This window comes from Arachis ipaensis, chromosome B9, assembly GCF_059453495.1.
Source record: "Arachis ipaensis isolate K30076 ecotype BB chromosome B9, ASM5945349v1, whole genome shotgun sequence".
NCBI classification, from domain to species: Eukaryota; Viridiplantae; Streptophyta; class Magnoliopsida; order Fabales; family Fabaceae; genus Arachis; species Arachis ipaensis.
The window spans coordinates 24,541,687-24,554,618 of NC_142444.1; the positions used below are offsets into that span (position 1 = coordinate 24,541,687).

Here is a 12,932-nt window from a genome sequence, read left to right on the forward strand (position 1 = left end):
TTGGGTGCCAGTTTCAGCGTTTAACTCCAGTTCTGGCATTTTACTCCAGAAAAGGGTATCAAGTGAGCGTTTAGATGCCAGTTTGGGCCTTCAAATATCGGAAAAAGTATGGACTATTAACATTGCTGGAAAGCTCAAGATGTCTAATTTCCAACGCAATTGAGAGCGTGCCAATTGGGCTTCTGTAGCTCCAGAAAATCCACTTCGAGTGCAGGAGGGTCAGAATCCAACAGCATCTGCAGTCTTTTTTTAGCCTCTAAATCAGATTTTTGCTCAGGTCCCTCAATTTCAGCCAAAAAATACCTGAAATCATAGAAAAATACACAAACTCATAGTAAAGTCCAGAAATATGATTCTTGCATAAAAACTAATAAAAATATAATAAAAAGTAACTAAAACATACTAAAAACTATGTAAAATGTAACACCCTACCACACAAAGCTTTACGCTTAAGTCGTAAAACAGAGGTGATGTGGTATTACGACCTCTAAAATAAAATAAGTACATATAATAGCAGAAGAGTTATAATATGCTAGGAGCCTTGAAGAATAGGGGAAATAAAAAATCGCGAGATAAAAGCGCAACGCTCAAGGAACGAGTTAACTTGCATGCTAAGAAAACCGTAACTGTCAAACATAAGATAACAGAAGTAGGAATAGAGTGCCAAAGATACAAAATAACAAGCTCCTAACTCAGCCTGCGAAGTCAAGACTGGCCGGAGAATATTTACACATATATACATACATATCCAAAATCCAAAAGTACATACACACAATCCTGCCTCTCCATAAACCTCTAAGAGGATCAAAAAGAACAAGTTATGCGAAGAGAAAGCTAAGTACATATATATACATCACTGTACAGCAAAACTATACAACAACACTATCCAGTAACCCCTCCGCTTTAAGAGTCCAGACGACTAACGAGATGGCTCCCGACCTGCATCTGAAAATCAACAACATAGTATGGAATGAGAACCGGAGGTTCTCAGTATGGTAAAGGTGCCACACACATAATATATAAGGTCCTGGGAATGCCAGAGGCAATCCTAGAACGCCGACACTCAGATTGTAGAGCTTAAAGTATTAAACAGAAGCCATAAAAGGTGGTTTCCTAAAAATATTTAATCCTAACTTAACTTAACCTTAAATCTAAGTCCTATACTGCCATTCCTCCATACCTCCAATTCCATCATGCATTTTCACAGACAAATAAATAGATAAAGGCAAACACAAGAAGGTTACAACTACTGCAGGTAACAAATACACATTTAGCATGGCAAATACAAATAGGCACACCCAATTAGAGCACAAGCAAGTAATTCAAGTAATATGCATATGATGCATGCCTGTCCTATGGCTGATGAGGCTCATCTGTCGGTTATCCAGCCAACCCGACAAGTCTGAATTGTCCTTAGACTGTCCCCCGACGTGCATCCCCAAGAGTCTATGCATAGATTTTTCTCAAATAATCAATATTGCTCAATGGGGGTAACATTCCCGGGAATTTATATAGTGCCCGGTCACACTTACGTCGTAGGGTCAACAGAGTATCGAGTTTTCAACCTGGTACACGTGGTGGCAAGCCACGGCACTTAATCCAGGGAATCTCGTATCTCAGATTATTCAAATTCATAAGCCATATAAATAATTCAATTATAATTCATCAACATCCACATCATTCTCAATTGCCTCTCATTCATCATCATACATTAAACATATTCAATCCTTATCCTTCATTATATCACACCTCCCATTCCGTCCATCAATAGTTCCAATTCAAAACATAAGTCATTCTTTTCTAAATGAATCAAACTTAAAACATGCTCATTTTCTTAATAACTCAAAATCAAACCATATAACCTTTGAATCTAAATCTTTCTAAATAATCATATAACAAAATCTCTAATCTCTAATTTTTATAAAATTTCGGCAGCATCTCCTCTAAAACTCGGACTTTGCCACCCTGTTCGGGTCCAAACCTGTATTCTTTTCAATTCAACATTTCCTTCCTCATTATCATAACAATCTCCACAAAAAATCTACCTCAGATCAACAATTAAACTCATACAAAATTCAAATCCAACAACCAAAATTCAACTAAGAGTCATAGTTCACAAATCCTAGGCTTTTAACACAAAATACCTCAAATCAATAATTCATCGAATCGTTAATTAATCAACAAGCACCAAACCAACCATGTTCATCAACAATAACATTCAACTATAATTCTCTCCAAATTAACATAACAACATTCACCATCCAAAATTAATAACTAATTATCCAATAAACTTCAACCAATTATATTCATCGACAAATTACTAAATATTAAATATACACCTGCATTCCAACTTATCCTATGGTCATCTAGCCTAAGTTTTCACAGAACATTATATATTAAATGCAAGAAACCTAAACCATACCTTAGCCGATTTCCACGTAACGACCAAAGCTATTTATTCAAAACCAAGACAACCCCTCAAAACTCAACTAATCCGCTTCCTCCAAGTTCCAGTATTCACAATTTCAAGCTCCAATTATTTATTTTCAACCTAATACACATTCATAATACATATATACCCAATTTAATACTCAAAGCTCGAATTTAATGAAAATAAAATAGAATTATCGTATCCTCACCTTACCCAAGCTTCACATAAGCAAGAGTGAACGTTTCTCTCAAGCTAATTGGATCCTAAAACATCAGAAATTAAAGAAATTCAATATTCCCACTTAAAATTCGAAAATTGGGGGAAAAGAGGGCTGAGAGTGATTAAACAAATTACCAGTGAAATTGTTCCGGTAGAAATGTAGAGCTCGACGCGGTGGACGCGTGGCCGCAAACGGTGCGGCGATTGGAGCTCGGACGGAGAAGTTACGGGGATCGGAAATTAACGTGAGGGTTACGGGAATGTTTCTCGTTTCTCTTCTCCCTGGAAGCTGAAAGCTTCGTTGCTGCAGTAATGAGGGAGAAGACAAAGCTGGGTTCATTTAATAGGGCTGGTCCGGTTGAACCGACAGCCCGGTTCGGGTCCGGTTCAACCGGTTCGGTACTTTCGGTCCAATCTTGGACCGTTTTCTTCAAAATTAGTGTCAAAATTCTCGTTTCGATGAGCTCTACCCTAATTTAATATAATATTCACATTTCTAATCCTCCTTATTAAAAATTAATTTATTGACTAATTATCTACTAATTTAATCGGGGTTTACATTCTACCCACCTAACAAAGAATTTTGCCCTCAAAATTCAAATCTAGTTACCTGAAAAGAGATGTGGATAGTTCTGTCGCATATCTGATTCGAGCTCCCAGGTATGTTCCTCGATACCAGCTCGCCTCCAAGCTACTTTTACCAATGATACTTCCCTTCCTCGTAATCGTTTAACGCTGGTGTCATCAATTCTTACCGGAATTACCGGAAGTGTTAGATCTTCTCTTACTTGGATTGGTTCTGGTTCCAGAACATGACTTGCGTCAGGAGTATACTTTCGAAGCTGTGATACATGAAATACATCGTGCAAATTCGAAAGGTACGGCGGTAAGGCAATTCTATAAGCCACTGGTCCAATTCTCTTCAGAATCTCAAATGGTCCAATATAACGGGGATTCAGTTTCTTGGTCTTAATAGCTCTTCCCACTCCAGTGGTTGGTGTAGCTTTCAAAAAGACATGTTCTCCTTCTTCAAATTCCAAAGGCTTTCGCCTTTGGTCAGCATAGCTCTTTTGGCGGCTTTGGGCTATAAGCATTCGACTACGAATCTTCTTTATCTGCTCAGTCGTTTCAGCTATCATCTCAGGCCCTAATAAACTCCTTTCTCCAGTTTCATACCAACACAGTGGAGATTGACATTTTCTGCCATACAGAGCTTCATATGGAGCCATTCTGATGCTCGCATGATAGCTATTATTATAAGCAAACTCTACTAATGGCATATATCGATCCCAGCTCGCCGGCTGGTCCAAAACACAAGCCCTTAGCATATCCTCCAAGGTCTGAATAGTTCTCTCTGACTGACCATCTGTCTGAGGGTGATATGCAGTACTCAAACTTAACTGAGTCCCGAATGCACGCTGAAAAGCTCCCCAGAACCTTGATGTGAAACGAGGATCCCTATCAAATATAATGGTAGAAGGCACGCCATGCAACCTGACAATCTCTTTAATATACATTCGAGCCAATTCCTCCATTGTGCAACTTATTCGGATAGGAAGAAAGTGAGCTGATTTTGTTAGTCGATCCACAACCACCCAAATAGTGTCACAACCAGATCGGGTTCTAGGCAAACCTATTACAAAATCCATTGCGATACTCTCCCATTTCCATTGTGGAATCTCCAAAGGCTGAAGGGTCCCTGATGGTCTCTGATGCTCAATCTTAACCTTCTGACACGTTAAACATTTAGATACATACAATGCCACATCATTCGTCATACCTGGCTACCAGAACATCGCTTTCAGATCTTGATACATTTTAGTGCTCCCTGGGTGAATTGAAAACCCGCTCTTATGAGCTTCCTTTAAGATTCTCTGTCGCATGTCTCCAATATCTGGCACAATAATCCGGTTCTTGAATCTCCATAAACCATCCTGACCTTCTGACACTCTCCACTGTTTCCCCTGTTCGACTGCTGGCAATACCTTACGTAACGCTTCACTGTCTCGATGAGCCCTCAGAAGTTCTGATTTAAAATCACTTGAAATTTGCAACTGACTCAAACACAGGATTCCAGATTCTTTTCTAACTCCCAAATTCAAACCTTGGAATGCCTTCAGTAACTCTTCCTCCCGTAGCATCATCCAAGCTGCATATAAAGACTTCCGACTCAAAGCGTCCGCCACAACGTTCGCTTTTCCTGGATGATAATTCAATTCAAAATCATAATCTTTCAGAAGTTCCATCCATCTCCTCTGACGCATATTCAATTCTTTCTGCTCAAAAAGATACTTCAAACTCTTATGGTCGGAGAAAACATGAAACTTAACACCATAGAGATAGTGCCTCCAAATCTTTAAAGCAAACACAACAGCAGCAAGTTCCAAATCATGTGTCGGATAGTTCATTTCATGCGGCCTTAATTGCCGTGAGGCGTATGCTACAACATTCTGGTGCTGCATCAGAACACACCCCAAACCTTTCAGAGATGCATCACAATACACTTCAAACGGTTCACTTGGTTCAGGTAATACCAATACAGGTGCAGTAGTCAACCTGTGCTTCAATGCCTGGAAACTCTCTTCACATTCCGGAGTCCAGATAAAAGGTGTATCCTTCCTAGTCAACTTAGTTAAAGGTAAGGCGAGTTGTGAAAATCCTTTAATGAATCTGCGATAATACCCCGCCAAACCTAGGAAACTCCTGATTTCTGTCACTGAAGTTGGTCGCTCCCAATTCATCACTGCTTCCACCTTAGCAGGATCCACAGCTATCCCCTGCTTACTCACCACGTGGCCGAGAAACTTCACTTCACTCTTCCAGAACTCACATTTAGATAACTTAGCATATAACTTCCTGTCTCTCAGAATTTGCAGCACAGTTCGCAAGTGATCAGCATGTTCCTCTTTAGACTTAGAATAAACGAGAATATCATCAATGAAGACAATAACAAACTTGTCCAGATACGGACGGAAAATCCGGTTCATATAATCCATAAATACTGTCGGGGCATTAGTTAACCCAAAAGACATCACTGTATACTCATAATGACCATAACGCGTCCTGAAAGTAGTTTTCGGAATATCCTCGTCTCTAACCCTTATCTGATGATATCCGGATCGCAGGTCAATCTTAGAAAACACACCAGCACCCTGTAACTGATCCATTAGATCATCAATTCTAGGCAACGGATATTTATTCTTCACAGTGATCTTATTCAATTGCCGATAATCGACACACAGCCGCATACTCCCATCCTTCTTCTTTACCAGTAACACTGGTGCTCCCCACGGAGAAACACATAGTCGGATAAAATGCTTACCCAACAAATCTTCCAGCTGAGCCTTCAGTTCAGCCATTTCTAAAGGCGACATCCTATAAGGAGTAATTGAAATTGGACCGGATCCAGGTACCAACTCAATTGCGAATTCCACTTCCCGGTTAGGTGGAAATTCATTAATATCATCCGGAAACACATCTGGAAATTCACATACAACAGGAATCTGCTCTAAACTCTGATCATCACCTGATATTCCCGCAGTTAATAACATAATACCCTGACATTCAGTTCCAGAACAGTTTACTATCATAGAATTCAAATAGTAACTATTCACCACAACCGGTGCTTCTGACCCTTCTGGCATAAACTGTACTGACTTCTCAGAACAATCAAGCAAAACATGATTCTTGGATAACCAATCCAATCCCAAAATGAGATCAAGACCAGTCATAGGCAAACAAATCAAATTATGCACAAATTCACGCTGTTGCACTCGAAAAGGAACTTGTGGACATTCTATCCTAGTCACCATAACTTCATGAGTAGCATTATATACTTTCAAATCATAACCTAAAACCACCATTCTCAATCCTAATTCATGGGCCTTTTCAAATGCAATAAATGAATGAGACGCTCCTGAATCAAATAAAGCATTTAAGATTTTACCAGCCATTTCACAATTACCTCTAATCAGTGTCTCAGATCCCTCAGCACCAATGGTAGAAGTGGTGTATACTCTCCCCGGCTGCTGCACCCTACCAGTCTCATACTTCTTCTTCTCAGGGCAATTACTGGCTATATACCCGGGCTGTCCACAGGAATAGCACACTCCAAGTCCTAGTCTGCACGGAACTCCAGGATGATACTTTCCGCACTTCTGACAATTCAGATCTTGCTGTGGCTGCTTCCCAAACCTTTTTCCTTGACTAGCATTAGTATTCAGCCTTCTGTAATTACCTTGACCCTGAGTCTGCTGCGAAACAAAACCTCCATATTTGAAATTCCTACCTCTCGGAGCAAAGTTCCTCCCTGAAGGCCTCTGAAAAGGCACCCTCAAACTCCCTTTCTCTGCTGCCGCCTTCCTCACACAATCCTCAGCCACCCTACTCTTATTCACCAATTCAGAAAATACCCTGATCTCCATTGGGGCAACGAAGCTCAGAATATCGCTCCGAAGACCTCCCTCATATTTAATACACTTCCATTCAGCAAAATCTTCAGGCGCACCTTGACAGATACGAGAAAAGCGACATAACTCCTCAAATTTACTGGTATACTCAGCAACAGTCATCTGTCCCTGCTTTAACTGCATTAATTCAAGTTCCTTGGCATTTCTGGCTGAATTAGGAAAATATTTCTTATAGAACTCTGTCCGGAAAACCTCCCAAGGAATCGCAGCACCATCAGGCTGCAGGATACGTCGTGTTCCCTGCCACCAATACTGAGCTTCACCTTGCAGCTGATAAGTTCCAAATTCAACCCATTGCTCTTCAGGAACCTGTTGGGCCTGCAACGCCCTTTCCATAGCCTGAATCCAGTTATCTGCATCAGTGGGATTTGAGGTTCCCCTAAAAGTCGGAGGGCGAACTTTCAGAAATGTGGCAAGTGTCATAGGACCATCCTCATCATTATTATTCCCATGATTACCCTGATTTATCTGATTACCCAATGCCTCGGCTGTGGCCTGCATAGCTGCAGCCATATTTCCCAGGGCAGCCATAAAGTCTACTGGATCAGTCCCTATGGGAGCAGGAGTAACGGTGCCTGTCCTACCTCTACCTCGCCCGCGACCGCGTCCGCGAGTCGACATCTGGTCCCTATACACACCAAACAAGTGATATTAAGTTGATCAGTCTCAATATCGCAGGTCTAATGCTTTAAGTTCCAAATGCATGCTCACAAACGTTTATGCCACATATATCAATCAGATATCCTAATAGCACATAAACACATATACAGAGAATGCACAGAAGCACAATCAGTCCGTCTTTCAGGCTCTATAGGAACGAACTGCTCTGATACCATAATGTAACACCCTACCACACAAAGCTTTACGCTTAAGTCGTAAAACAGAGGTGATGTGGTATTACGACCTCTAAAATAAAATAAGTACATATAATAGCAGAAGAGTTATAATATGCTAGGAGCCTTGAAGAATAGGGGAAATAAAAAATCGCGAGATAAAAGCGCAACGCTCAAGGAACGAGTTAACTTACATGCTAAGAAAACCGTAACTGTCAAACATAAGATAACAGAAGTAGGAATAGAGTGCCAAAGATACAAAATAACAAGCTCCTAACTCAGCCTGCGAAGTCAAGACTGGCCGGAGAATATTTACACATATATACATACATATCCAAAATCCAAAAGTACATACACACAATCCTGCCTCTCCATAAACCTCTAAGAGGATCATAAAGAACAAGTTATGCGAAGAGAAAGCTAAGTACATATATATACATCACTGTACAGCAAAACTATACAACAACACTATCCAGTAACCCCTCCGCTTTAAGAGTCCAGACGACTAACGAGATGGCTCCCGACCTGCATCTGAAAATCAACAACATAGTATGGAATGAGAACCGGAGGTTCTCAGTATGGTAAAGGTGCCACACACATAATATATAAGGTCCTGGGAATGCCAGAGGCAATCCTAGAACGCCGACACTCAGATTGTAAAGCTTAAAGTATTAAACAGAAGCCATAAAAGGTGGTTTCCTAAAAATATTTAATCCTAACTTAACTTAACCTTAAATCTAAGTCCTATACTGCCATTCCTCCATACCTCCAATTCCATCATGCATTTTCACAGACAAATAAATAGATAAAGGCAAACACAAGAAGGTTACAACTACTGCAGGTAACAAATACACATTTAGCATGGCAAATACAAATAGGCACACCCAATTAGAGCACAAGCAAGTAATTCAAGTAATATGCATATGATGCATGCCTGTCCTATGGCTGATGAGGCTCATCTGTCGGTTATCCAGCCAACCCGACAAGTCTGAATTGTCCTTAGACTGTCCCCCGACGTGCATCCCCAAGAGTCTATGCATAGATTTTTCTCAAATAATCAATATTGCTCAATGGGGGTAACATTCCCGGGACTTTATATAGTGCCCGGTCACACTTACGTCGTAGGGTCAACAGAGTATCGAGTTTTCATCCTGGTACACGTGGTGGCAAGCCACGGCACTTAATCCAGGGAATCTCGTATCTCAGATTATTCAAATTCATAAGCCATATAAATAATTCAATTATAATTCATCAACATCCACATCATTCTCAATTGCCTCTCATTCATCATCATACATTAAACATATTCAATCCTTATCCTTCATTATATCACACCTCCCATTCCGTCCATCAATAGTTCCAATTCAAAACATAAGTCATTCTTTTCTAAATGAATCAAACTTAAAACATGCTCATTTTCTTAATAACTCAAAATCAAACCATATAACCTTTGAATCTAAATCTTTCTAAATAATCATATAACAAAATCTCTAATCTCTAATTTTTATAAAATTTCGGCAGCATCTCCTCTAAAACTCGGACTTTGCCACCCTGTTCGGGTCCAAACCTGTATTCTTTTCAATTCAACATTTCCTTCCTCATTATCATAACAATCTCCACAAAAAATCTACCTCAGATCAACAATTAAACTCATACAAAATTCAAATCCAACAACCAAAATTCAACTAAGAGTCATAGTTCACAAATCCTAGGCTTTTAACACAAAATACCTCAAATCAATAATTCATCGAATCGTTAATTAATCAACAAGCACCAAACCAACCATGTTCATCAACAATAACATTCAACTATAATTCTCTCCAAATTAACATAACAACATTCACCATCCAAAATTAATAACTAATTATCCAATAAACTTCAACCAATTATATTCATCGACAAATTACTAAATATTAAATATACACCTGCATTCCAACTTATCCTATGGTCATCTAGCCTAAGTTTTCACAGAATATTATATATTAAATGCAAGAAACCTAAACCATACCTTAGCCGATTTCCACGTAACGACCAAAGCTATTTATTCAAAACCAAGACAACCCCTCAAAACTCAACTAATCCGCTTCCTCCAAGTTCCAGTATTCACAATTTCAAGCTCCAATTATTTATTTTCAACCTAATACACATTCATAATACATATATACCCAATTTAATACTCAAAGCTCGAATTTAATGAAAATAAAATAGAATTATCGTATCCTCACCTTACCCAAGCTTCACATAAGCAAGAGTGAACGTTTCTCTCAAGCTAATTGGATCCTAAAACATCAGAAATTAAAGAAATTCAATATTCCCACTTAAAATTCGAAAATTGGGGGAAAAGAGGGCTGAGAGTGATTAAACAAATTACCAGTGAAATTGTTCCGGTAGAAATGTAGAGCTCGACGCGGTGGACGCGTGGCCGCAAACGGTGCGGCGATTGGAGCTCGGACGGAGAAGTTACGGGGATCGGAAATTAACGTGAGGGTTACGGGAATGTTTCTCGTTTCTCTTCTCCCTGGAAGCTGAAAGCTTCGTTGCTGCAGTAATGAGGGAGAAGACAAAGCTGGGTTCATTTAATAGGGCTGGTCCGGTTGAACCGACAGCCCGGTTCGGGTCCGGTTCAACCGGTTCGGTACTTTCGGTCCAATCTTGGACCGTTTTCTTCAAAATTAGTGTCAAAATTCTCGTTTCGATGAGCTCTACCCTAATTTAATATAATATTCACATTTCTAATCCTCCTTATTAAAAATTAATTTATTGACTAATTATCTACTAATTTAATCGGGGTTTACATTCTACCCACCTAACAAAGAATTTTGCCCTCAAAATTCAAATCTAGTTACCTGAAAAGAGATGTGGATAGTTCTGTCGCATATCTGATTTGAGCTCCCAGGTATGTTCCTCGATACCAGCTCGCCTCCAAGCTACTTTTACCAATGATACTTCCCTTCCTCGTAATCGTTTAACGCTGGTGTCATCAATTCTTACCGGAATTACCGGAAGTGTTAGATCTTCTCTTACTTGGATTGGTTCTGGTTCCAGATCATGACTTGCGTCAGGAGTATACTTTCGAAGCTGTGATACATGAAATACATCGTGCAAATTCGAAAGGTACGGCGGTAAGGCAATTCTATAAGCCACTGGTCCAATTCTCTTCAGAATCTCAAATGGTCCAATATAACGGGGATTCAGTTTCTTGGTCTTAATAGCTCTTCCCACTCCAGTGGTTGGTGTAGCTTTCAAAAAGACATGTTCTCCTTCTTCAAATTCCAAAGGCTTTCGCCTTTGGTCAGCATAGCTCTTTTGGCGGCTTTGGGCTATAAGCATTCGACTACGAATCTTCTTTATCTGCTCAGTCGTTTCAGCTATCATCTCAGGCCCTAATAAACTCCTTTCTCCAGTTTCATACCAACACAGTGGAGATTGACATTTTCTGCCATACAGAGCTTCATATGGAGCCATTCTGATGCTCGCATGATAGCTATTATTATAAGCAAACTCTACTAATGGCATATATCGATCCCAGCTCGCCGGCTGGTCCAAAACACAAGCCCTTAGCATATCCTCCAAGGTCTGAATAGTTCTCTCTGACTGACCATCTGTCTGAGGGTGATATGCAGTACTCAAACTTAACTGAGTCCCGAATGCACGCTGAAAAGCTCCCCAGAACCTTGATGTGAAACGAGGATCCCTATCAGATATAATGGTAGAAGGCACGCCATGCAACCTGACAATCTCTTTAATATACATTCGAGCCAATTCCTCCATTGTGCAACTTATTCGGATAGGAAGAAAGTGAGCTGATTTTGTTAGTCGATCCACAACCACCCAAATAGTGTCACAACCAGATCGGGTTCTAGGCAAACCTATTACAAAATCCATTGCGATACTCTCCCATTTCCAATGTGGAATCTCCAAAGGCTGAAGGGTCCCTGATGGTCTCTGATGCTCAATCTTAACCTTCTGACACGTTAAACATTTAGATACATACAATGCCACATCATTCGTCATACCTGGCTACCAGAACATCGCTTTCAGATCTTGATACATTTTAGTGCTCCCTGGGTGAATTGAAAACCCGCTCTTATGAGCTTCCTTTAAGATTCTCTGTCGCATGTCTCCAATATCTGGCACAATAATCCGGTTCTTGAATCTCCATAAACCATCCTGACCTTCTGACACTCTCCACTGTTTCCCCTGTTCGACTGCTGGCAATACCTTACGTAACGCTTCACTGTCTCGATGAGCCCTCAGAAGTTCTGATTTAAAATCACTTGAAATTTGCAACTGACTCAAACACAGGATTCCAGATTCTTCTCTAACTCCCAAATTCAAACCTTGGAATGCCTTCAGTAACTCTTCCTCCCGTAGCATCATCCAAGCTGCATATAAAGACTTCCGACTCAAAGCGTCCGCCACAACGTTCGCTTTTCCTGGATGATAATTCAATTCAAAATCATAATCTTTCAGAAGTTCCATCCATCTCCTCTGACGCATATTCAATTCTTTCTGCTCAAAAAGATACTTCAAACTCTTATGGTCTGAGAAAACATGAAACTTAACACCATAGAGATAGTGCCTCCAAATCTTTAAAGCAAACACAACAGCAGCAAGTTCCAAATCATGTGTCGGATAGTTCATTTCATGCGGCCTTAATTGCCGTGAGGCGTATGCTACAACATTCTGGTGCTGCATCAGAACACACCCTAAACCTTTCAGAGATGCATCACAATACACTTCAAACGGTTCACTTGGTTCAGGTAATACCAATACAGGTGCAGTAGTCAACCTGTGCTTCAATGCCTGGAAACTCTCTTCACATTCCGGAGTCCAGATAAAAGGTGTATCCTTCCTAGTCAACTTAGTTAAAGGTAAGGCGAGTTGTGAAAATCCTTTAATGAATCTGCGATAATACCCCGCCAAACCTAGGAAACTCCTGATTTCTGTCACTGAAGTTGGTCGCTCCCAATTCATCAC

The 12,932-nt window shown here is 40.2% G+C and overlaps 2 protein-coding genes across 4 annotated transcripts; both read right to left on the bottom strand.

Moving 5' to 3' along the window:
• Positions 1-919: 919 nt before the first annotated feature.
• LOC148544042 (uncharacterized) lies at positions 920-7,740 on the bottom strand. 2 transcript variants are annotated; one of them, XR_015900043.1, is made up of 3 exons: positions 2,640-2,693; positions 2,423-2,551; positions 921-945 (listed from the first exon to the last, which is right to left on the bottom strand). XR_015900043.1 is itself a non-coding variant. In XM_088500251.1 (2 exons), exons 1-2 carry the CDS (start codon positions 7,738-7,740, stop codon positions 920-922), a joined length of 1,152 nt encoding a protein of 383 aa, XP_088356377.1. The 2 variants fall into 2 exon arrangements, 1 of the variants encoding a protein (XP_088356377.1); XM_088500251.1 differs by lacking the exons at positions 2,423-2,551; positions 2,640-2,693 and adding an exon at positions 6,615-7,740 and having other exon boundaries at positions 920-945.
• A 717-nt stretch (positions 7,741-8,457) lies between these two features.
• Positions 8,458-11,417, bottom strand: LOC148544043 (uncharacterized). Of its 2 annotated transcripts, XR_015900200.1 has the most exons (3): positions 10,178-10,231; positions 9,961-10,089; positions 8,459-8,483 (listed from the first exon to the last, which is right to left on the bottom strand). XR_015900200.1 is itself a non-coding variant. In XM_088500663.1 (2 exons), the coding sequence occupies exons 1-2, from the start codon at positions 11,415-11,417 to the stop codon at positions 8,458-8,460; spliced, it is 645 nt and encodes a 214-aa protein (XP_088356789.1). The 2 variants fall into 2 exon arrangements, 1 of the variants encoding a protein (XP_088356789.1); XM_088500663.1 differs by lacking the exons at positions 9,961-10,089; positions 10,178-10,231 and adding an exon at positions 10,799-11,417 and having other exon boundaries at positions 8,458-8,483.
• Between the last annotated feature and the right edge of the window lie 1,515 nt (positions 11,418-12,932).